This window comes from Chelon labrosus (genome assembly GCF_963514085.1).
Source record: "Chelon labrosus genome assembly, chromosome: 21".
Taxonomy (NCBI): Eukaryota; Metazoa; Chordata; class Actinopteri; order Mugiliformes; family Mugilidae; genus Chelon; species Chelon labrosus.
Window position 1 is genome coordinate 14,259,398 of NC_140354.1, and position 23,863 is coordinate 14,283,260.

Consider the following 23,863-nt stretch of genomic DNA (forward strand, 5'->3'; position numbering starts at 1 on the left):
GATACACCTTCATCCAAAGCAGAGGACATTGTCTTTAAAAGGTGCTCGCCGAGGGTTTGTTTCTGTTGACTGCACAAAATGCTGAACCCACAGAGGTCTCTGTCTGAGCTGCCCAAGATGTCAGCGGCCAGTCAGGTGGAGAGAGCCGTGCTGGTAAGATGTTCAGCCTCCGTATCTGTCTACTGCACCACCGCTAGAGAGAGGGAAACACAGCGGTGCTCGGCTCTGGCGCTAGCGGGTTTGCTGACCGGCCCTTCGCTGTACACATCACATGCTGATGTGTGTAGTAAATATAATGGGGGAATCAGTGTGGAGGTTGCTAAAATGTTAGCTACGGTTAGCCAGAGGGACTGAAGGGTCCGCACGCTACAGCGCAGGTGCAGTAGCCAGGGCTCGCGCTGTTGCTGTCACTGCAGTGATGTTTGTTTACAGTCAGTGGGCCCGTGATGACCGGACACGAACCGAGCATTAGAGAGTGAGAGTGGTCTAAAAAAACTGACCACTGTCAATCATTATCAGTTTGTTTGGGCATTTTAAATACATTTACACAAACGTAAAACATCTACGAAAGGTGACAGTGGTCACTCAGAAAATAGGGTTCTGACTTTTCTTTCTAAATTCTGAGATTAAAATCAGAATTCTGACTTTTACTCATAATTTGGACTTTTGCTTTCTAAAAGAAAATTCTGACGTTTTAAAAAAATCTTACTTGCCCTCGAAATTCGAACTATTCTTGATTCTGACTTCAATATCAGAATTAAAACATACATGTGCAGAAAAGTCCAAATTTGGAGTTAAAGTCAGACTTATGAAGAAAAGTCAGAATTCTGGAATTAAAGTCAGACTTATGAAGAATAGTCAGAATTCTGGAATTAAAGTCAGACTTGTGAAGAACAGTCAGACTTATGAAGAATAGTCAGAATTCTGGAATTACAGTCAGACTTGTGAAGAACAGTTAGACTTTTGAAGAATAGTCAGAATTCTGGAATTAAAGTCAGACTGTTGAAGAACAGTAAGACTTATGAAGAATAGTCAGAATTCTGGAATTAAAGTTGAAAATATGAATAAAAGTCAGAATTCTGGAATTACAGTCAGACTTCTGAGGAATAGTCAGAATTCTGGAATTAAAGTTGGAAATATGAAGAAAAGTCAGAATTCTGGAGTTAAAGTTAGACTTAAGAAGAAAAGTTGTTACTCTTGAGGTTAACACTAGGATTATGAAGAAAATAAAAGCGTTTGAGAAAAGTCTTGTTTTTATGCTGGCTTCCAGGCTAGAAACCCCAGTTAAATATGAACTATACCATACATTCTTCTTCTTCTTCAGATGGTGTATTTTAGCGTGTAACACACATTCTTCGTACATACATATTTTAAAGGTGTTTGTTATTTTAAAATGTTGTTTCAGGATCTTTCTTTTTCACTGTGACAGAGTTTAACTGACCAGTCTTATTTCAAAAAGTCCTCCTCCAGTCTGCCTTTACACTGTTGTGTGGTTGGGTGTCCTCACAAAGAAGCAACAGTTAGAATATCTGGGTGTGCCTTGTTCGTGTAGATAGACAGATACAGACTGTCATGAAAAGTGGCTCTATGAAATAAAATAGAAACTGGGAAACATCACAATGTACAGTTTACTAAAATGATTTCAGCAACATAGTATATTCTGGAGGAGGAACAAACTATAATGAAGACTGTTATGTCTGAATTTGTTCATGCAGTTATTCATTTCATTCTGTTTATTTAGGAAATGCTGATCTGTAAAAAAGTCATTTGTTAAGTACTGTGTACCTGTAGAAATATGTGAGGTTCAAAGTACAAACAGCAGGTCAGCATGTGACTGAAAGGTTAGATTACTTATAAATTTCAAGTGAGACAGTGCAGAAAAGTGTATCTGTGTTACTGTGTAGGATCTTGAAAGAATTATCCCCACAAAACTTGGAGTTAGCACTGTATAACAAATTTCCACTCTTGGGAAACCATGAATGCACAAAAACAAAAAAACAAAAAAAAAAGAAAACATGCACTTCCCTGGAAAATATTTTGCATTTAGCTGCTGTGACCACAGCTGGAGAAAAAAGCTGATGGAGGCTCTAAGGCTCCCACAAAAATGTTGGAACAATGCTCGCTTTAAGGCAGTTACAGCACACAGTGTAAACATCTATAAAAAAAACCTGCAGATATTTTTATGTGTTTGTTAATCCTACCTTTTACCTTATATAAGATCAGACTTTATTGTATGTACGGACAGGGAATTCAGCTCATCAGATTTGTTTTTGTTTGCATTAGTAATCATGTAGGAGTTAAATCTTTATTTGGTCTGTTTTATAGGAGGAGGAGTTCAACTGGCTGCTCAAAGAAGAGGTGCATGCTGTTCTAAAGCAGCTCCAGGATGTCCTTAAGGTAAACGCTGAGATGTCCTGTACTTGGAGCAGGGTGACGTTTACATATGTACCGTACATCGGTTTACTTGTCACAGCTTGTGCAAACGTATGTCTTCTGTTGTAAAAGTCAACATGAGAGAGGATTTAAAGAAGAAATTACGTGATTGTGTTAAAGAGCAGTTGAACATGTGTACCTTTGTTAATAGTATTGTTAATAGTACGTAGCGTGCATGCATAATCATACAATGCAGTGAAGTGAGTATTTATGTTAAGTGACATTTTGCTCTGCTGTTGTCAACAGGAGGCCTCCAGACGTTTCTCAATGCCAACACCAGGTCTGGAGAGTCAGCTCAAACAGGAAAACTTCATCCTCGGCAGCTCAACGTAATACTTTAAAATGCATCTCTTTGTGGTCGCTGCACTGTTACAAATAGTCATCATGAGCCTGATAAGTTGCCCCCGTCTCTTACATAACCTTGTCTTCCTGTGGGGGAAGTCAAGTGGCTGCTCACTGATAGTTGGTCTGAATGTGTCGGTCATTTTCTTCATGTTGAAATCCTACAGAGTTCATATCAGGTGTTTGCCCCTTTACTATAATCTGTCCTCTGTGCTCCTGAGGTGATGTTGAAACTCCCATATCATGTGTTGTTTTTGCAGCATGGATCAAGTGAAGGGGGTGCTGACTCTCCAGGGAGAGGCTCTGACTCAGGCGGTGAGTTTGTAATGTCAATATCGAGGATTTATTTATGGGAAGATTAAACATTGGCTCCGGGCTGAATTTGTTTCCGCTTTCGTCGACAGGACATAAACCTGAAGGTGGCGAAGAGCAGCCAAGTGTTGCACTTTCAGTTCAGAGAAGACAAGCAGTGGAAACTGCAGCAGGTACCGTACGTCGGTGTTCAAGGCTACTAGAGAGATGGAGAACGAGAAGTGTAGCTGTTGATTGTCTTATTGTTACTTTCAAAACCCCTTCAGACCTAATGATGACATTCATTCTTCTTCCATGTAGCTATGCCTTATAAATTAGGTCACTCTAGGTTGAACTATGCCAAAAGTACCAGAGAGATATGTTTTATTTTATTTTATTTTATAATTTTTTATTTTATTTAATTTGATGTATTTTTTATTTATTTATTATTTATATTATTTTATTTTATTTTATATTTTTTATTTTATTTAATTTTATTTATTTTTATTTTTATTTTTATTTTTCAGTTGATTAAATAGAAAAAAAAACCCTTGCAGGAGTCCACTCAACTCCACTAAATTATTTAAATTATTATGGATTTGCCAAACGGTGACTGGGATTGACATCCAGTTTTAAAAAATTCTCATTTCAGAATTTTTATTTAATTTCTAATCGCACATAGATCCTGTATTTGACAGGGTGACAGCTATGGCAGCATGAACTACGACAGTTCTTAGCCAAGTTTTTAAAAAAAAAAAGATGAAAAGTTTCCGCGTCCATTTCCTGTTCTGTCTTCCCGGCTGGGTTTACATCAGCTGAGACCTTTGTCAAAATTTAACTTGGATGCCTAGTTACGAGGCCAAAGTAAGAATGAACGGCACCAATAAATATTTTATAGGTATACCTTCGGTTCATAACCTTTAAACATAAAATGTTTCTTTTTATTTATTCATCCCTCATAGATCCAGGATGCCAGGAACCATGTGAACCAGGCCTTGCAGCTCCTGAGCAGCCGTGACGACAGCTACCACTTCAAGACGGGAGCCGAGGTTAACAAGGTCAGCACGGATCCGAATGCCACTGAGACTTTTTTTTAAATTTTTTTCTTAACTATGACATTAATCTAATATTTTTCTGTTGCCGCTGTAGCTCATGGATGCGGTGATGCTCCAGCTGACGCGAGCACGAAACCGCCTCACCACCCCGGCCTCCATGACACTACCAGAGCTGGCCACCAGTGGTTTGATGGTACAGGACGGCACACATAACACACACAGACACACACACTGGCAATAGTATATGGACACCTTTTGATTTTTCTGATAGGATCTTTATTTTGTAGTTTCAGTCAAGAGAAAATGTTACTACTGCAGTTATTATGTTATAATTACATTTTACATAACTGATGCTCTTAGGTTATATTCAAATTTTATGACCCCTGAATGTGTCGTCAGCCAAGGATGTGATGTTCTGGCGTCTATATACTTTTTTTTTTTTACAGTTGGAAAGCAAATATGTCAAACACCTGAAGGCAAAATGTCAGATTCTGCTGTTCCACATTCTTTTCTTTCTCTTGTTCATCTTTCCGTGCACAGAAAATGTTCACCCCTCCCATGCCTGGGGACGTGATGGTGAACTTCTACATCAACTTAAGCAAACTGTGTCTGACTGTTTATCAGCTGCACGTCCTGCCTCCCAACACCACTAAGGTTAGAACATGTAACACCATGCAGCGCTACGGCTACAAGCGGGGGTCACGTGCTTCAATGTTTTTCTCTCTGATCCGAACAGAATTTCAAGCCAGCTGGAAGCTCGGTGTTGCACAACCCTGGAGCAATGTTGTAAGTCATTGTTTCTGTCTGAAGAAATACCTCCTTGGCTTTCCCGAAGAGGTCTGTTTAACCTTTTATTCTGTTAAAAACTGGCGTCCACAGCGAGCTCAACAGTAACCGGTTTGAGGTGAGCCATGTCCACAAGGTGGAGTGTGTGGTGCCGTGGCTCAACGACACTCTGGTGTTCTTCACCATCTCCCTGCAGCTCTGCCAGCAGCTCAAGGATAAGGTGGGTGCTACTTGCTGAATTTTAAATCGATTTTAAACCTTCCTAGAGGTATATTTAAATATTTTAAACTAAGGTTTTGTTATATTTTAGAAGTTAACCAAAATAGTCAAAACAAAAAGCATAGACTGTATATAAATATGGACTACGTGTCGTCACTTCCTTGCATTGGCCAAACTGACGCTATTTTCCCGGGGAAACGGGTGACGCCATCTTGTGACTTTAGAGCCAGAGTCTGAGCAGTGCGGTCCCAGAGTGGAGCCACGAGGAGCCGTGATACGCACCTCCTCCAGACTCACTCGCGTTTTCCTTTTAATTAATACTACGCTCTCCTCTACCTCCACCGGTTACAAGGAAATATTGGATTATATGCTGTACGTGTTTTTAAATTTTTTTTTTTTTACAACTCTCATAGTCCCAACAGGATCACTTTATGGAGCATTTGGCATGGCAACTGGTAGTTGCCGTTATGTCACTTCCTGTTTCTATAGCTTCAAATAACTAACTAAAATGAAACTTATCCAAAAAACTGACACTTGAACATACAGCAACATTATATTAACTACATAAAATGACAGAAACCATCCTTGGAAAAAATTATTTCACATGTATTTTAGCGTTTTAGTTTGACCCTAGTTCTATCCACTAACAATAGAGGGGGTGGAGCTTATGACCTATACTACAGGCAGCCACCAGGGGGAGCTCTACTTGCTTTGGCTTCACTTTTGAGGAGATGTTCCTCCGTCCATCTTTATAGACAGTCTATGGTCCAAACATTATTTGAAAAAAATAATTGTAAACATGAAGTGAACTAACATTGTTAGCTTCAGTTACTCACTGGATTGGATCAAAATATAAGTGTGAAAGAACATGTTTTATATAAGTCAATCAACCATGAGTTGACATGCCTGTTACGATACAAAACTGTTGTGTGGCTCTCTAACTGAGCTTGTGTGTCTCCCGTCCTCCGCAGATATCGGTCTTCTCCAGTTTCTGGAACTACAGACCTTTCTAATCCACCTCCATCCTCCGGAGACCGGTCAGACCCAAACTAACCACTCAAGTGTAAGGGACATCCTGGGAAGGTTTTTATTTTTGTATATATATATATTCGTCATGCAGCCATTCAGTCTGAAGTGTTGCATGATTAACCGAAGAAGCCAGTCAGACCCCGACAGATTTCGACATTTGCCATTCTCAGTTGTGTTAGCCCCGCTGACTGACGTGTGTGTGTGTATGGCATTTGGCAGTACAGTACCTGACTTGAACTTCTCAACGAATGAATGTGATTGTTTTTGATTTATTCTTTTTGTTGTTGTTACGTTAAAACACTTTAGTACTTTCTGAGTATTTATCTGGTTTTAAAGTCGACGGTGCACTCAGGGTGGGAGGACTAAGCTGCACTACGTCATCACAGTGGGCTTTCTGAAATACTTTGTGTTCCCTCACAGCAGCTTCACGCTTTGTTCACCTTTTGCATTATCTCACCATGCAGTCCTACTTCTTCTAATTATGGTTAGACCAAGGATCAGGGATTCACTGGCTGCAGAAGTCACATATTTTCATGCAACATTATGCATAATAAAGGTCAGCAAGTTGGTTCCAAAAGAGACCAGATGAAAAGTTGCTCAGTGTCGAAGGATGAAAGGGAGGCTGTCCAACTGAAGGTCATTCTTAGTAGGGACTAGTTTCCCCTGCAGTGAGGAGTTGAGCCACCCACTGGGTGTAAAGAGGGCTGCCAGAATCACGGACACTGGCCCGGGACATTCGCTCTTAAGATCACGGAGTTCTGCAAATCTGGCCCCAAATCGTCCAAACTCGTCCATGTATTCTGCAGCATCCTTGCTTATGCCACAGCTCTGAGCTCTGAACTCTTTAATGCAGAGTTGCAGAAGATTCTGATGGGTGCAAACACGTTTAAGCAGCACGTGTATATCTGAGCCAAAAATACAAAACGTGTTGCTGAGAGTTGACGTTCCGCTCTGAACTCCATCTGAACCTCTTATTCTATCTTCTACACACGTAGATAAGATTGCGTTGATGAGTTTTTTAGTTGTTTGCATCCAAGTTTAATTGCTTTTTTCAAACGTTCCCAAGCTAATTGTCCAAAAAGAGGGGGAAAAAAACATCAATCCAATCCAAACAGTTTAAAAATAATCATTAATTTGGATTTGGATCTCTCAAATTTGTAACTGGAAAACCTTTTTGAAACTGGAAATGTTCAGGTTACTGTAAATCCACATGCAATGGGTGTTGCACAGAACGCTAGGAACCCAGCAGCACTGCGAAGGAAATGCAAAAGGGAATTAGAAACTTCAGCTGTGAGGGGAGGCAGTGGTATAAAGAAGAACGTTCCCCACTGTGATCTTTAACCAGAAACAGACTTGGTGACGGTACAGTATCATTTTGTTTGTGTCCCTGCTCCAGTGTCCTAAATACGTGACATGTTGCTGACATATTCTTTTATTGACGAGTCCAAACTTAGCAGAATAATCCAGGCATTAATGTGAATTGTTTGGTGTACGCAGACACTACTGTATGTTCTCATTCTTATAATAACTTGTGATATGACGTGAATTTGTCAGGCACTGGAGCTGGCACACTTTTCTTTTTTTTTTTTAACCCTTCGTTTGGTGAAAATGAAACATTCCCTGATAAGTCTGAACGATAAGCTATTTGTCACATCTGTTGATGTAATCTCCGTTTCAAGTGTTCGTCCGCTCCGTGTTCATATTTATTTCGTCTCACGTGTCGTCGGCTCCCTGTGAACCAAACACTAGTCCAATCACGAACAAGTGACTTTATTCCAGTAAGTGTTAACCAATTTTGAAAAGCTGCCTCTCGTATAAAATGTGGAAATGATTTATCCGTGCAATAAAGCTACTCTAAACAACAGCCCCCGGCCTCGTTGGACTCTCTCTGCTGAACTTTACTGCGGGGCTGCCTTTAAACTAGATTTTGTTTTTCTGGTTCTGTTTACTTTTTACGCAACTAGGAAAAGCTGAGATAATAAGAAGTCTCTAAGGAGAGATACTCAAAGCCAATACCAGTGTTGCCCAAGTCCGGCCTTCAGTGGCCTGGGGATTGAACCTCCAACCTTGCAATCAGTGGATGACTGACTCCGCCACTTGACAAGAGCTGTTACGTTGAGATTGAAGTAGTTCTGACACCATGAGACGATGGAAGTGATGACAAGAATGGACATGGGCCTTCTGAGGGCCTTTGGGTCCTATGGGTTGAGGGGAGGGGCCTCTGTGGAACATCTCACAGATACTTAATCAGTTTGGGATCTAGTGAATTAGGAGGCCAGGTCAACACCTTGTGCTGTTCTTCATGTTTTTTGAGTTGTTCCTAAACTGTTTTTGTGTCAGGCTGCATCCTGCTGCCATCAAGGAGTGTCATTGCTATGGGGTGGGGGTGCCTCGTCTGGTCTAGGTGGGTGCTACATGTCTAAGTGACATCCACACGAATGAACGCCAAGTTCAAAAGTTTCCCAGCAGAACATTGTATTGTCACAAGATGGTCAATGTTATTTACGTCTCCTGTCAGCGGTTTTAATGTTGTGGCTGATCGGTGTAAGTGTCAGTTCTATTAATTCTAACTCAAAACAGTTAAATGAATGAAACAAAGAATACATTACCAAACTATAAATCTTTTATTTTTAAGTAAAACCTTCAAATTAAAATGTTTTCATCCTTCCAGCAAACAGATTAGAAAAGAAGTCAAATCTACAGAGGCTTAACAACACAGCTGATCACTGCGGTATCCTAGCAATAAACCCAGCATAGTAAGAGACAGTCAGCAGGATCACGTGTTAGATTTCCATAGCAAAGAGTTTCTGAACAACAATTGTTGTGTGTGTGTGCAAATAGAAATGTTTTGTTTGCAGTCAACGTGGTGAATCAAAGCTTCTGTTTTGGCACGGGGAGTGGGACTACGAGGCTCCGCTGCCTCCACCTCCGGTCAGTTTCGGCTCTCAGGGCTCCAGGGCCATGTTGTCTATGCCGACCTTCCGTCGCCGAGGCTAAAAATAATAAATAAATGAATAAATAAATGACAATGCCTTTGTTATCAGAGTACATGGAGTTATCTTTAGTAACCACCACTCGGTTTCAGATAATCTCAAGATGCAATCAATCGAGGCTAAGCACGATGAAAGTCTGCAGTGATCTGAATGTTTTGGGACATTTTTATGAAATTTATTAAATTATTCCATGTTTAAATTATTGTTTTATTACTTTAAACATGTTGAATATGCTTTAAATCACACTACTGTTACCAGTCACTGTGTGTGATGGTAATATTGGTTAAAAAGTCAAATTTAAGGACACTTAAGAAAAGTTAACGCTGATGCCTCGGTGCGGTGACCCCTTGATTGACGCCTTTGTCTCTTGAATGCGTCTCCTGTATGTTTTTACCTTCTCGTCACAGCAGCAGCAGCAGCAGCAGCGGATCAGGACCAGGATGACCAGCAGGAGAACCATACCTGAGAAACACAGTAGCCATGTTTACATTAAAAAAAAAAACCTTTACAAAAAGCTTATTAAATATCAACGCTGACACTTAAATGTTACAAAATCCACTCACCGATGAAAATGAAGAAAATGGCAAAAGAAGCAGTGTCCCAGTCAGACTGGAAGAACTGCTTGGACTCCAGTCTGGAAAGCACATCGTTGAACTGATCCTCAAGTTCCTGCCCGAGGTTCCCGTCCGCCATCGTTCAGTCTGCTCTCAGAAAAACACACAGATGATGACACGTTATAGCTCAACTAGCTCCGTGGTCATTGCAGTGCAATCACACACTCCAAAAGAGTTGTTATTCGTGGGAGACTGGACATGGGCCTTCTGAGGGTGTCCTGTGGTGTCTGGCAAAAGAATGTGGGGGTCCTATGGGTTGAGGGGAGGGGCCTCTGTGGATCATCCCACAGATACTTGATCAGTTTGGGATCTAGCGAATATGTTGGCCAGGTCAACACCTTGTGCTGTTCTTCACCGAAGCAGTTTTTGCTGTTTGGCAGGCTGCATTGTCCTGCTATGGAGTGTCAAGGAGTGTCGTTGCTATGGGGACAGGGTGCCTGGTCTGGTCTAGGTGGGTGCTACATGTCTAAGTAACATCCACATGAATGAATGCCAGGTCCAAAAGTTTCCCAGCAGAACACTGAACTGTCACAAGACGGTCGATGATATTCACTTCTCCTGTCAGTGGTTTTGATGTTGCACGCTGCATTTAACTCCCGACCTTTTATGTCCTCAGCTGGTTGTGAAATAACAAGGAAATGGTGCAACCAAATCACAGCACGCCTGAACTCAGCTCTTATAACCCTTGAAACAAATGCAGCGTGTGTGTGATTCACACATGTAGCACATTACTTTAAATCATCTGACCTACATACTTCTCTGCGCAGCAAACACAGCTGCTGCAGATGCACAGTTTCTACAATTAAATCACTGGGGACAAACCACCAGCGCCGTCCGTACATTTTTATTTGCAGGGAAAGATTAAACTTCAAGCAAACACACAAAATAATAGTTACACAAATAAAATGAAATAAAATAGATACAGCAACTGGTTATTTCAATTCAACAACCTCTTATTTTTACAGCAACAGAGCCACAGTTAATGTGGACAGTCCACATCCACAGAGGGCAGTGTGTAGCAGGCACCTCAGGGTGTGTGCAGTTTTCACTGGAACTACTTTCCCCTGAAGAAATAGTCCCTACCATCCCAAACTTTAAGGAAAAATCCCTCCCCACAAATTCCCAATGCCAACCTGGCACACGGTACAACCTTAACATTTCACAAATACTTTCTACATGTGAAATACTAACAAAAAGCAATAATGAAAATACACCTTTTTATTTATTTGTGTATTATTTCCGCATAAAATCTACGCACTTGCCAACTGTTGACTGGTAACTAGGCACCATCATTAAACTATCACACCGTAGTATTATTAGGTTTTCAACGTTTAAACATAAAATTGAAACAAAGCTAATAACATTTCAACATTATTATAAGTACTCCTTATAAACTGTACCTGTTTCTATTTTGTCGTTCGGCAGGTGAAACGCAGGTGCCTTCCTCTCAATGGACTCGTTTATTGTTTTTGTGGTTTTTAGTTCCGGGTACGAAGGTTCTTACCTGACGCACCTGTTAAACACTGACGCACACGTATTTAACGGTTTCATTTTACGAAATAAACGTAGAAAGATGCATGAGACTTGCAGTAAACAAACCAAATGTATAATATATATTATTAGATATGATTGAGGCAACATCTGTGAGCTTTTTACAACGTTTCATTTTCTGAAAAGGAAAAAAAAAGTGATCAATTGTGATTGTCGGGTTAGTCAAGACTTTCAATAATACTTTAATAAGTAAAATAAACGATGTAACTCGTAAAAACTAAGCGATATGCAAATTAGTCTAATAGTGTTTGTCCAACTGGAACAAGAAAATATTTTATTTTATTTTATTTTATTTTATTTTATTTTATTTTATTTTATCCCCCGAGACCCTCCAGAGTACGAACGGTTAAGAAAATTAATTAATTACTTTATTTTAATTCGTTTTATTTTATTTTATTTCGCATACGGAAGTGTTTTTTTGATTGACAGCTTTCATGACCAATCAGCGCATCATATTCCGTTTCCATCGCGTTTTGCATACGTGGAAACCGGAAGTTCGCTTCACCGGTGACTTCCGGGTTGGAGTTCCTGCATCGGTTGAAGTTGTTCTGGAGGTACCATGGCCGAGGACCCTGCGCTGTCCCTCCGGGTCTCGGAGATCAAGGACCCGGCGGTTCTCTTCGAGCGCTACAACACCGAGGAGATCCGCCGGATCGAACGCAAAGTCCGCGGGGAGATCGAGCAGAAGAAGGAGGAGCTGAGGCAGATGGTCGGGGAGCGGTACCGGGACCTGATCGACGCCGCCGACACCATCGGAGAGATGAGGCAGTGCTCGGAGAGTGTCGTCCAGTCCATCCAGGACATGCAGCAGTACTGCCACAGCCTCAAACAGAGCAGAGCCGGCGTGAGCGGCTGCAGACAGGAGGTGAACTGCTAACCTAGCGTTACGCCTGCGTCACCTTAGCAACATTAAACGCCATTTAAAAATGTGGCAATTCAATGTTATGCTGTAAATATTTAAATACGCACCACAGCTATACCATCACTTTGCAACTTTTATGACCCAAAACAAAACAGAGATGAATTCGGCATGAAAATATTGTAGCTCAGAGCATCCCTGACACTGTAACCCTAACTTTTGTGGATGGATTAGCGTGTACTCTCACGCCCCTGGAACCACAACACACGCTAGAGGGCGGCAGAGAGCCAGAGCTGAAATGTGAAACTTTATTTAAATGACATGCTGGTGCTGGATGACTTTGGAAAGAAAACACTTGCTCCATACATGCACCACAATTTATGTGCAGCATTATTATCCTCATATCGTTGCTTATCTCTGTCAAATTTAAAGTATCCTTGTGTATCTGTATCCGTGTGCCTGTGTTGTAGGGTCAGAGGCAGTGGCAGGAGAAGTTCTACACCATGGCCTCCCAGATCAAGCTCCTCCTGGAGATCCCGGAGCGCATCTGGAGCGCCATGGAGGCGTCCCAGTACCTCCAAGCCACCCAGCTCTACCTTCTGTGCTGCTACCTGCACAAACTGCTGCACCTGGAGGCCGCCACGGGGGCCCACTACAGCCCCGTTCTTGCACGCTTCCCCATCCTGGTCCGGCAGGTCGCCACCACGGGACACTTCAGGTAGGGGGGGGATGTTTTTTTTTTTGTTTTTTTTTTCTGAAACTCTTAAGGCCTCTAAAAGAATTATGAACTGATGGACGTCTTCCTGCAGGTCAACCATTCTGCTGGACAGCAGGTCTCTGCTGCGAGGCCGGGCAGTGTCGGATCAGGCCATCGCCGAGGCCCTGGTGTCCACCATGCTGCTTGAGGACAGCTCACCGCGTCAGGCCCTGGCTGACTTCCTACTGGCCAGGAAAGCTTCCATCCATCAGCTGCTGAACCAACCGCAGCATGGTATCTATTACTACGTGTAAAGCAGAGCAGGAAGCATTGTTTGCAGGGTTTATTATTTTTGGAAATCTCTAAACACAGAAAATATGTCTCCAGGTGCAGGGATCAAGGCTCAGGTGTGCAGCCTGGTGGAGCTGCTGGTCACCACGCTGTTCCAGGCCTACGCCGTCTTCTATCTGCCCCCAGAGGGAAGCCCCAGGTCAGGGGAGGGGGCTCTGAGCTGCGGCATGCTCTTCTCAATCCTGGAGAACGTCACCTCCACAACCAGTGCAGGTGAGCATCTCTGACATCCCGGAAGTCGAGATAACGTTCTTTCATGGACGAGGCCAGTCTGTTTACGTCCACCTTTCTCGTCTCCCTCCTCAGCTAAGGGCAAAAAGGTGCTGCAGGATGAGACGAGCACAGGCAGCTGGTTCAGGCACCTGCCCCCGTCGGTCACTGAGTTTCAGCCCGCCCTTCGCACCCTGGCTCAGCCAATACAGAGAGAGCACCTGCGGGACACCCTGCAGCAGTGGATCAACACGTAAGGACACCCCTCACACGGATACTTTGCCGATTCCTACATAAAAGTTCAAAGAATTCGTTTGTGCAGCGTAGAGAGAATGAAAACCCTCATATCTGAAATTTGATCGCAGCTTTTTGCGCATTAGAGCTCGCTACACAACCCTCGCCGGTGCATTTTACGCCTGCCCACTAATTGACTTGTTGCAGCTCTGACATTCAGTTTAATTTGCACTTAACTAATTCGGTCAGCGCAACAACAAACGCCTCAGCTTCATTCTGAAACTCGATACTTCCTGTGCAGATGTTTCCCCTCTCAAGCCTTCCAGTAACAGGGTGTTGTAATGAGCCGCTGACAAATTCTGTTGCTGTCATAACCAGAATTTCTGTTATTTTCTTACATAATTCTGCATCGTTGACAGTTTTATTGTATTGAACCGAGTGCATTTTATGGGAGGAAGATGATAAGAAGTCATTGAGCTCCGGGCGCAGACCTCCTGCTGCATCGGCCAGAGGATGCTAATAGCGAATTGGCTAATATGTGTGGGCACCGAGTGATTTATGATACAACTCATGCATTGCCAAAATTATCGAAGACTACAGCTGTCTGTGAACTTCATAATCTGCATCCCTGATCTTAGTTGTGTTCAGAAGATGATGCTTCACATACACAAGATGCAGTTCAGTCCATGAACAGTTACCATGCTAACTAAGCTACTTTGACTAAAGGGGCCTAAATGTCCAAATCATTTTAATTATCGTAAAGTAGAAAAGACTGGTGCAAGTAATTTTGCATCCGTTTCAGCCCCTTCCAAGTTTTTAAACTTAAACTTTGCAGTTAAGCCCTAAATCTATCATCTAATCCGTGCCTGGCCGGTGTCTTCTCTCTCCTCAGCTGTAAAGAGGACATCTGCCGTGGCGTTGGCGGCCTTCTGGTCTATGTCAAGAGCCTAAAGGGGCTGGCGGCCATCAGAGATGCCGTGTGGGACCTTCTGTCCACAGAATCCATCAGTCAGCACTGGGGCACCGTTTGTGAGCGACTGCTGGAGCGCCCCCTAGCTGTCTGGGATGACTTCCTGCAGCAGCTATTCCTTCTCCGCCTGCAGGTTGGTGCTCTTCTAACATTAATATTAAACCATAGCTATGGAAAATATACCAATGATTCCTTCTTCGCTTCTATTCCCCAAGGCTATCACCAAAGACGAAACCGAAGCCATCTCAGCGAGCTCTGTGCAGCTTCTCACCTCAGCCGTGAGGGATCTGGAAGACCAGGCCGTCAGTTCTGCTTCAGCCACCAACGCTGGCGGCGGCCGCGGGGCCCAGTACGAGGTAGACGTGGCGTCCTTCTTGTGGTCCGAGTCCCCCGGGGACCTGCTGAGCGATGCGGGCTGGGTCAGCGTGGCTCAGCGGGGTCAGCAGAGGAGTGGCCTGGCCATGAAGACCCAGGCTCTCACACCTTGTGTTCAGAACTTCTGCTCTTCCTTAGACGTAAAGCTGAAGGACAGGCTGGACGACCTCCAGCACTACCTTCCCTCCCAGGACACAGGTAGGGGACATTTTAAGGACCAGTATATGGTGGTCTGCTGAAGCCAGTAGAACTGTCTCCTAACAACTTTGGTGACGCACTTGAACATGCATCAGCATTATATTAACTACCTAAAATGACAAACACCATCCTTGAAAAAAGATTATTTGACGTGTACTTTAGTGTTTTAGTTTGGCCTAAGTCCCGCCCACTAACATGGAAGGGGTGGAGCTTATGACCTATACTGCAGCCAGCCACCAGGGGGAGCTCTACTTGCTTTGGCTTCACTTTAGAGGAGCTGTTCCTCTGTCCATCTTTATATACAGTCTAAGGTATAAACATTTATTTTTATGTATGTTAATAATTTCCATTCTTTCCTTTGCAGGATCTGACTCCATTTCCGTGACGGTCTCCTCCTCTGGACCCGTCGACGTCTCGTCAGCATCCTCATTTAACCGCTTCACAGACACCCCGGCGGTGGAGGAGGCGTTGCGCGAAGGCTGCCTGGCCTGCGTTCGCCACATCCTCTCCTCCGTTCGCTCGGAATTACCCGCGGCCTCCCCAGACTCCAGCCCCGTCCGCCTCAATTCAGTCCTGTTCATGGCCAGGTTGTGTCAGTCTATGGGCGAACTCTGCCCCAACCTGAAGAACTGCATCCTGGGAAAACAGTCCGCATCCGAGAGCGTGGCCAAAGGAACCCCGAGGCAGGGAAAGAAGCTGGGCAAAGCCAGGGCCGCCGCGGAGGTCAGTCCCGCCCAGGCCAAGTGGGCGGGGCTTAAGGAGGAGCTTCTCGGCTGCAGCATGGAGGCCTACCGCATCTGGAGCTCCGCCATCTCCAAAGTAAGACACCGTTAGACGTATATCTGTGAAGAAAAACAGAATGATGAACCTTTCTAGCATGTTAGTCATAAGTGCTGGCCACATATCTCTTAAAAACAGCTTTATCTGTTGTGACAGGTGCTGCTGGATAAGTTCAGCGCAGGGCTGCACGCCAAGTCCGCCGGCGACATCCTAACGACAGCGACAAACTGGGAGGATCTGGAGATCCAAGAAGAGGCAGAGTCGGGGAGCAGCGTCACGTCCAAAATCCGTCTTCCAGTCCAGGTTAGCCTCTCTCAACGCAGACAGAAAGGACAGATGTTTCTGATTTCTGGGGTCTGAGGTTGCACTTTTTTTTTTTTTTTCTGCAGCCGTCTTGGTTTGTGCAGCTGTTGCTGTTCCAGCTGTGCGTCGAGGTGAACAGGGTAGGGGGTCACGCGCTGCCCCGGCCCACATTGCAGGAGCTGCTGCAGACGTGTCTGGCTCAGGCCCTCAACCACTTCCACGGGCTCACGCAGCAAAACCACAGCAAGGTAACCGACGCAGGCTTAAAAGTGAGTAAAAGGAGAGAGGAAACAGAAGCGAGACAAAGATGGAAAAGAAACACTGGCAAAGACCAGGAAGGAAGAGATAAGATAAGGGAAAGGAATTGCTTAGAATCACTGTAAGGTTTTTTTTTTTATTTCTCTGCTTTGTTTTGTTTTCCCCTCTTCATCCTCCAGGAGGGTGTTTTCCCCATGACTCAGAACAGAGCCTTGCAGTTGCTGTTTGACCTTCGCTACCTCAACACCACGCTGAGCAGCAGACCAGAGGAGGGCAAGAGTTCCCGATCCCACCAAGACCCCAGGTATGCAGAAATTTCGGTGCGACTTTGGCAAAGCTGGACTACCTTGAAATTGTTGGTAGTACCGTTTCTCTCTAAGGCTTTAAGATAAAATCTACATAGTATGAAAAGTATGTAGGAAAAAAATGTAGACTGCAGACAGACTGAAAGTATGTGCATGCTGGGAGTTGTAGGTTTCTGCAGGTGCATGCTGAAATTATTGGGAAACACAAGATATCACCTCTGATCTGATTCCAAGAGGCTGAGCTGAGTAATAGGCTATGAATGCTGGAGCGCAGAAAGACTTGCAGTGAAGCTGAACAATTCACAGACAGTAGTAGTAGTAGTCCAAAAAAAGAACGTATGTTTGATTTGTTGTACGACAGATTTCTTTATTTTCACCCTCCCCCAGATTCCACGAAGTTTGCGATTGGCTGGAGAGCTTCATCGACCCGTTCGACCTGGACGTCTTCACCCCTCCGTTAAACGCCAACCTCAACCGCCTGTCTCAGAGAACCTCGGTACGTCCAGACGCGCAGTCAAGACGACACACGCATGGAACGCACTTTATCTTGATTGACGGGGAAGCGCGTCATCGCCGTGTCTTCATCACGCGACCTGTGCGAAAGCCGTCTCCGTTAATGAGCTGACACCTTTGCGTTTCAGGTGCTGCTGGGGCTGCTGACGGGCTCGGAGAAGCAGTTTACCACGAGGAGCAGCAGTGTGAACTCCCAGGAGCCTTACAACATCCTTCCACTGGCCAGCAGCCAGATCAGGTTAGAGGGCCGGCTTGCAGTTTTAATTTTCTGTCTTTAAAACCAGTGAAGATGAATAATGTTCTCTGGCAGCTTCTTAGTCATGACTAAAACTCACATTTGTGTTGATGAGTAAGTGACAGTAAGAAAGAACAGAGGACATATTCTAATTATCCTCCAGCGCCCAAAGTATTTCTTGTTCAGAAGTAGATACGTATGGTTTGGGGAATAAATGGTATGTGTAAGTATAAATGGCAAGGACTTGGACAGTGAAATCTGTTGCTTTTTTACTCCACTGCATGGTGCTGTGGAGTTGGTTTGAGGAGGTCAGCGAAGGTGACGGTCAGACTGCGGAGAAAGTTCAAAAAGCAAAGCACAGAGAAGGAGATCGATATGACATGGGATTCACAGTCTAGACCTGGTGTAAACAGCAGATCTGATCACATGTGGCCAGGACAGATGTGAACCACTTGTGATCGCAATTCTTCTAGTAGTATGAACACAACATGTGTCTTGGCCACGTTGATGGACCGGCATCCTCCGGTAATTCAGAGGGAGGCCTTTTATCCCTAACCGCAACTAAGAAATAACCTGAAACGAGGTGAAATTAAAACATAAATGTATTAAATATGAGTGAATTCCACCATAACTACCACCATATGTTCCTGTGTGTGTCAGTAATAGAGACTTCATAGCTCGGAAAACCGTACAGTTTGTGTCATATCACCTTTTTGGGGCGCACGCGCAACAAACGGCGCCGTTCATGGTTCTGAAACGACAGTAGTTTCATGTGTTTTCAGACAGCGACTATTTGTTTACGGAGCGCGAAACTGAGATCTGATCCCAAGCTAAGTTCATTCAACATGTGTTTTAATGACAGTTGCGAATACGCGCACTCAAACACTTGTCATCAGATCACCTAGGACGAACGTTAATGCCAGAATCTGAACGAGACAACAGAGCTGAGAGCCGCCATCTCTGATGCTGACAAAGATTTCCCTTGGGGAATGAGGGAGTCATAGTAAATAAAACATAGTCAGCATAGATGTTTGGATACGACGTAGTTGCTTGACCTGTTGGAGGACTTTTAATGAGAAGCATCGTTAGTGTTACACTCAGTATCTCTGTGTTGTCGTCGACAGGTTTAAGAAAGTTCCGGGAGCGTTGATAGTATAACTGATAACTGCTTTCATCTCTTGCAATGACGCGACGATGACCGAAACTAAGACTTTTAACAATGACTGAAAGTACAAATCCACGTAGCCCGAAACAGAAACTGTTTCTGGGTTTCACTTGTTTTGTTTTTGCTTTTAGTATTTTGGTTACCAGCCGGATCTAAGTCCCGGTACTTACCATTCTGTCAGTTTGTCTTCTGTCAAATATTTGTCAAGGGTCAACAAATGATCCAAGTTACACGCTGTACGAACGAGACCGGTTGGTTTTCTGTTCAAATAACAAGCGAGGCTTCGCACGTGAACCGGTGTCGCTAGTACTGAGAGAGCCGCTGGCTTCTGCAAACTGTGAGAAGCAACATGGCAATTCGCTAGAGGAGACGTTTACCGGAGGTGGAAGAAGAGATGAGGGATTAAACAACCTCTTTTCAAAAATCGATGTGTTGCACTCTGCCTGTCGTCTGCCCTCTGGACCGGTCTTTAGGAAATGCAATCACTTACATGAAAAGGAAGTGCTTGGTTTGGAATGGGTTTGCGAACAGGGGAGCTAATGCTGTGGTGACGAGCAAGCTAATCTTCTGAACCTTACAAACCTGGTCTTTGATTGATTGTATTTGTGAAGATGAGCAGAAGATCGCATGAAAATCCATCTTAACAGGCTTCAAGCTTTGACACTTGAGGCTAATCCACAAAGGTTCATACCAGTCAGCGTCCTGGGTTCATTTGCTGACAGCTATAGGTGTGTTTTAGGGTTGATGACGTACACCGATCAGCCGCAACATTAAAACCACTAACAGGAGAAGTAAATAACATTGACCATCTTGTGACAATACAATGTTCTGCTGGGAAGCTTTTGGACCTGGCATTCATTCGTGTGGATGTTATTTAGACATGTAGAACCCACCTAGAGCAGATCAGGCACCCCCACCCCATAGCAATGACACTCCTTGATGGCAGCAGCAATCCCCAGCAGGATGCCGCCTCAAAAACAACACGCACAAGGTGTTGACCTGGCCTCCAACGTCACTAGATCCCAAACTGAACAAGTATCTGTCGGATGCATTGGAACAAGCCTGATCCACAGAGGCCCCTCCCTTCAACCCATAGGACCCAAAGCACCCCCCACTAACAACACCCTGTTACCAGACACCACAGGACACCCTCAGAAGGCCCATATCCCTTCTCTGATGGGTCACAACTGTTTTGGAGGCACAAGGGATACCTACACAATATTAGGAAGGTGGTCATAATGTTATGCTTGATCAGTGTACCTAGCTTTTAGAGCAGTGATAGCTCTATATTTCTTTGAATGCTCCTGACCTTTTTCCGAACTGTTGCCAAGGACGACCTCCCAGACGGTTCTTTAGGGTTAGTCGGTTTGGGTTCCAGCAGGGTTAGGGTTAGGTTCTGTCATGACAATGCAGTGTAGTAATATGTCGTTCAATATCTCCTTTTGAACCGTAACGTTGCACAAACTGTACATACTCAAGAGGATGTAGAAAAACAGAAATCACAGCGGCTGCTCTGTCCTCAACAGGTTCGGGTTGCTGCCTCTCAGCATGTCCAACACGCGGAAATCAAAGTCCTCCTCCAGGGTATCTGAAGCCCCTCACCAGCTGGTAAGTGACACAGTGAGATGAATCTGCCCCGACTTGACTTCCTGTGTGTACCATATGTTTTAGTTTGATTTGTTTTCCTGCTTTTATGTCTTGATTTCTCTTTGTCACTGTTTGGTTTTTGCTAAATGTTGTGCCCTCTGCCTTTCCCAGCATTTCTGAATGCGAGAACCCCAGGCAAGTTCACCAGTGTGGGTTTACATATGTGTGTGTGTGTGTGTGTGTGTGTGTGTGTGTGTGTTGGCTTGTTAGTAGTGCCTCGGTTTACCTTTGGTGCATTTGCAGTGTGAGCGTGCTTTGATAATTGATTTTTGACGATGATTGATTAGTAACTGAGCAATATTTGGGTTAGTGATGCGCGGATTGCACCGTTAAATCTACTCTGAGCACTGTGGATCAGGCTGGCTTTGTGCGTTTGATAATTTATGCATGGATTTATTCAACCAATCCGAGCATCACTAGTCGAAGTGATCTCTTCTCACTAATTTCCCGCTCTCTGTTCGGCCTTGTGAAGCGGCTTAGGATCAGACTAATGAAGAACTTCACGCAGAGCAGCAGTGAATCAGTGTCAATCAGTGTCAATCTCACCTGTTTGAGTGGACTCTGCAAATATTTTCTCAACAACATGGCCATTTGGAATCGGTTTAAAACTCTTCCTAACTTCCTAGCTAGCCCTAGCTTTTCTGGTTTCCCCATTTTTATGTTGACTATAGTTGATTGCTACCTGCTGGTATGAAGATTTGTGGAGGAACGCAACATGCGTCCCATCTGGCCATTGGCTGTAATCTTTGTGGTGTGTTCAGGTGCAACTTTTTTTGGTCCAGACCATAGACTGTATATAAATATGGACAATGCATTCCCACTTCCTTGCACTGGCTAAACTGACGCTTTTTTTCCCGGGGATACGGGCGGCGCCATCTTGTGAGTTTTCGTTTTGTTTTGTTTTTTCTTACAACTCTCACGGTTTATGGTGGTTGCCATTATGTCACATCCTTTTTCTATAGCGTCAAATAACTAAACTAAAACTTATCTAGAAAATTGACACTTGAAAATGCAACAACATTATATTAACTACCTAAAATGACAGAAACCTTCCTTGAAAAAAAATATATTTGACGTGCATTTTAGAGTTTTAGTTTGGCACAAGTCCCGCCCACTAACATGGAGGGGGTGGAGCTTATGACCTATACTGCAGCCAGCCACCAGGGGGAGCTCTACTTGCTTTGGCTTCACTTTTGAAGAGCCGTCCATCTTTATACAGTCTATGGTCCAGACACAGGCGCAGTCGGCCTTTGTGATCACGTAGTTCTTTGATCGTGGTTTGGTGTGTCGCAGCACTTATATCATACAGTCTGCTCCCTGGCTAACGCGGAAGACTCCACCTACCGACTCTCAACTCCGCCAGGCTCAGTGGACGACCTCCTCGTCGCCTAGCCGCCGCGTTGACCGCGTTTTCTTCTTCCACCAGGCTCCTCAACCCTCCACAGTAGCCAGTGACGACAGCTTCCGACCGGGCAGCCTCTTCCGACAGCTCGCCGACCAGGACGAGGACACGGCAGCAGCAGCTCCTTCCTTATTCAAGCTCAGCTGGCTCTCTGGCATGGCGAAATAACCCCTTTATGACTTTTTATTTGCCTTTTCAGATACTTTGTAAAAAAAAAAACTAAAAAAAACACTATGTACAGTAAATATAATTTTGTCTTTTGGGAAAACGCCTCATGTGTGATTTAATATGATCTGAAAATAGAAATAGTGTATAGGTAGTGTAACTGTTGTAATCACTGAAGATAGATTAAGTTCCTATCCTGGTTAAGCCTCTCTAGCTACCATGCTCTGTGTCTATACGGTGATCAGGCATAACATTATGACCTAATATTGTGTAGGTCTCCCTTGTGCCTCCAAAACAGTTGTGACTCATCAGAGAATGGACATGGGTCTTTTGAGGGTGTCCTGTGGTGCTTGGCAACAGGATGTTGTTAGTGGGGGCCTTTGGGTCCTATGGGTTGAGGGGAGGGGCCTCTGTGGATCATCCCACAGATACTTGATCAGTTAGGGATCTAGGCCAGGTCTAGACTAGGTTGGAGGCCAGGTCAACACCTTTTTGAGTTATTCCTAAACCTTTTTTGTGTCTTTGTCAGACTGCATCCTGCTGGGGATTGCTGCTGCCATCCAGGAGCGTCATTGCTATGGGGTGGGGGTGTCTGGTCTGGTCTAGGTGGGTGCTACATGTCTAAGTAACACCCACATCAATGCCAGGTCCAAAAGTTTCCCAGCAGGACGTTGTATTGTCACAATATGGTCGATGGTATTCACGTCTCGTGTTAGTGGTTTTAATGTTTTGGCTGATCATATCCTTAGAGAAGAGAGTATAATCTCAGCTATCATGCTGTTTAATGTGTGCCATACTTTGGTTTATGATCCAACATCTGCAAAACCAGTGACGTTCAACCTCCACTGTGGAGGTGTTGGCTTGCTAGCATGCTAATCTAGGATGCTAAACCGGGACATTGCCGTACATTAGCCAGTATTAGCATTTATCCATTTGTTTGTCCTATTTTAAAAGGCATCCAACACCTTTTTTTTTTTTTCTTTTAAGATGAATGAGGGATATGTGATGTAGTCATCATTAGCAAGCGCATGCTTTTATAGAAGTTTAGCATTTTTTTTCCAGGTGGTTCTACCACAGGGCGGCTGCAGGAAGTGTACCGTGCAACATGTAACTCGCTGAAAGAAGCACTCTGTGGTCTGTGGCTGAACTAAACCAGACCATAAGGTCCCCTTGCGACACACACACATACACGCACAGGTCTGATCAGGCTGCGGTGGACCTGCCTCAGCTACCGTGTTGTACTGGTGGAAAGACCCGGTCTCTGCATGTCTCCTGTGATGGACTATTATCCCTCCTATAATCCTCCTCTCCTCCCTCATGGAAATTTTAAAAAAAAGAAAAAGGGGGGAGATAGCAGCAATTGTCCCTGGCTCTGCTTCTTTCCTACCACTGGATAACAAAGTCATCCCACAGATGACTTCTACAGCCTACACAAGGTAAGTACCATGAAACACTAGGGATTCTAAGACCTGGTCCCATCTAGTATCCATCAAGTTTCCTGAGTCTGGGCTTTAAAGAACATCTAAATTGTTCTGGTGTGAGTTATACAAGTCTATAGAGGTTCTGCCTTCTCATTACTATAACAGAACAGCTACAGCTACACCCATCAAGTGCATCAAAGAAGCATGCATGATCTAAAGATTGTTGTTTCTCCATCTTTATTCAGTTTGGACCAGTATCTAGATTTCCAAGGATGCTGCAGCAACAATCGCTCCAATATTTGTAATGTACACAATAATGATTTTTTTAATATATATGTATATATACGTGCAATATTAACTACACAGTGCAGTACACATGCTCAGCTGACTGCTCTGGACCAAGCAGCTAATCGTGACAGTGAAATAATAATCTGAAAACATCTCAAAGACTAAAGAAGAGTC

At 44.0% G+C, this 23,863-nt stretch overlaps 3 protein-coding genes across 5 annotated transcripts; 2 read left to right on the forward strand and 1 right to left on the reverse strand.

Moving 5' to 3' along the window:
• Nucleotides 1–8,132, forward strand: rogdi (rogdi atypical leucine zipper). The gene is made up of 11 exons (XM_084571445.1): nt 1–153; nt 2,326–2,397; nt 2,680–2,762; nt 3,036–3,090; nt 3,180–3,260; nt 4,029–4,124; nt 4,216–4,314; nt 4,662–4,775; nt 4,858–4,907; nt 5,001–5,127; nt 6,098–8,132. Exons 1-11 carry the CDS (start codon nt 79–81, stop codon nt 6,137–6,139), a joined length of 894 nt encoding a protein of 297 aa, XP_084427571.1. The 5' UTR covers nt 1–78; the 3' UTR covers nt 6,140–8,132.
• Nucleotides 8,133–8,762: 630 nt separating this feature from the next.
• smim22 (small integral membrane protein 22) lies at nt 8,763–11,376 on the reverse strand. The gene is made up of 4 exons (XM_084571580.1): nt 11,163–11,376; nt 9,712–9,849; nt 9,543–9,610; nt 8,763–9,148 (listed from the first exon to the last, which is right to left on the reverse strand). The coding sequence occupies exons 2-4, from the start codon at nt 9,839–9,841 to the stop codon at nt 9,101–9,103; spliced, it is 246 nt and encodes an 81-aa protein (XP_084427706.1). The 5' UTR covers nt 9,842–9,849; nt 11,163–11,376; the 3' UTR covers nt 8,763–9,100.
• Nucleotides 11,377–11,785: 409 nt separating this feature from the next.
• cog1 (component of oligomeric golgi complex 1) lies at nt 11,786–22,235 on the forward strand. Of its 3 annotated transcripts, XM_084571362.1 has the most exons (16): nt 11,787–12,178; nt 12,643–12,890; nt 12,982–13,163; nt 13,257–13,433; nt 13,527–13,683; nt 14,557–14,767; nt 14,850–15,207; nt 15,572–16,026; nt 16,144–16,290; nt 16,377–16,559; nt 16,728–16,852; nt 17,241–17,349; nt 17,495–17,604; nt 20,293–20,374; nt 20,525–20,548; nt 21,840–21,953. In XM_084571362.1, the coding sequence occupies exons 1-15, from the start codon at nt 11,873–11,875 to the stop codon at nt 20,531–20,533; spliced, it is 2,859 nt and encodes a 952-aa protein (XP_084427488.1). In that variant the 5' UTR covers nt 11,787–11,872; the 3' UTR covers nt 20,534–20,548; nt 21,840–21,953. The 3 variants fall into 3 exon arrangements, with proteins under 3 accessions (XP_084427486.1, XP_084427488.1, XP_084427487.1); XM_084571360.1 differs by lacking the exon at nt 20,525–20,548 and having other exon boundaries at nt 11,786–12,178; nt 21,840–22,235; XM_084571361.1 differs by lacking the exon at nt 20,525–20,548 and having other exon boundaries at nt 11,788–12,178; nt 16,377–16,538; nt 21,840–22,118.
• The last annotated feature ends 1,628 nt before the right edge of the window (nt 22,236–23,863 follow it).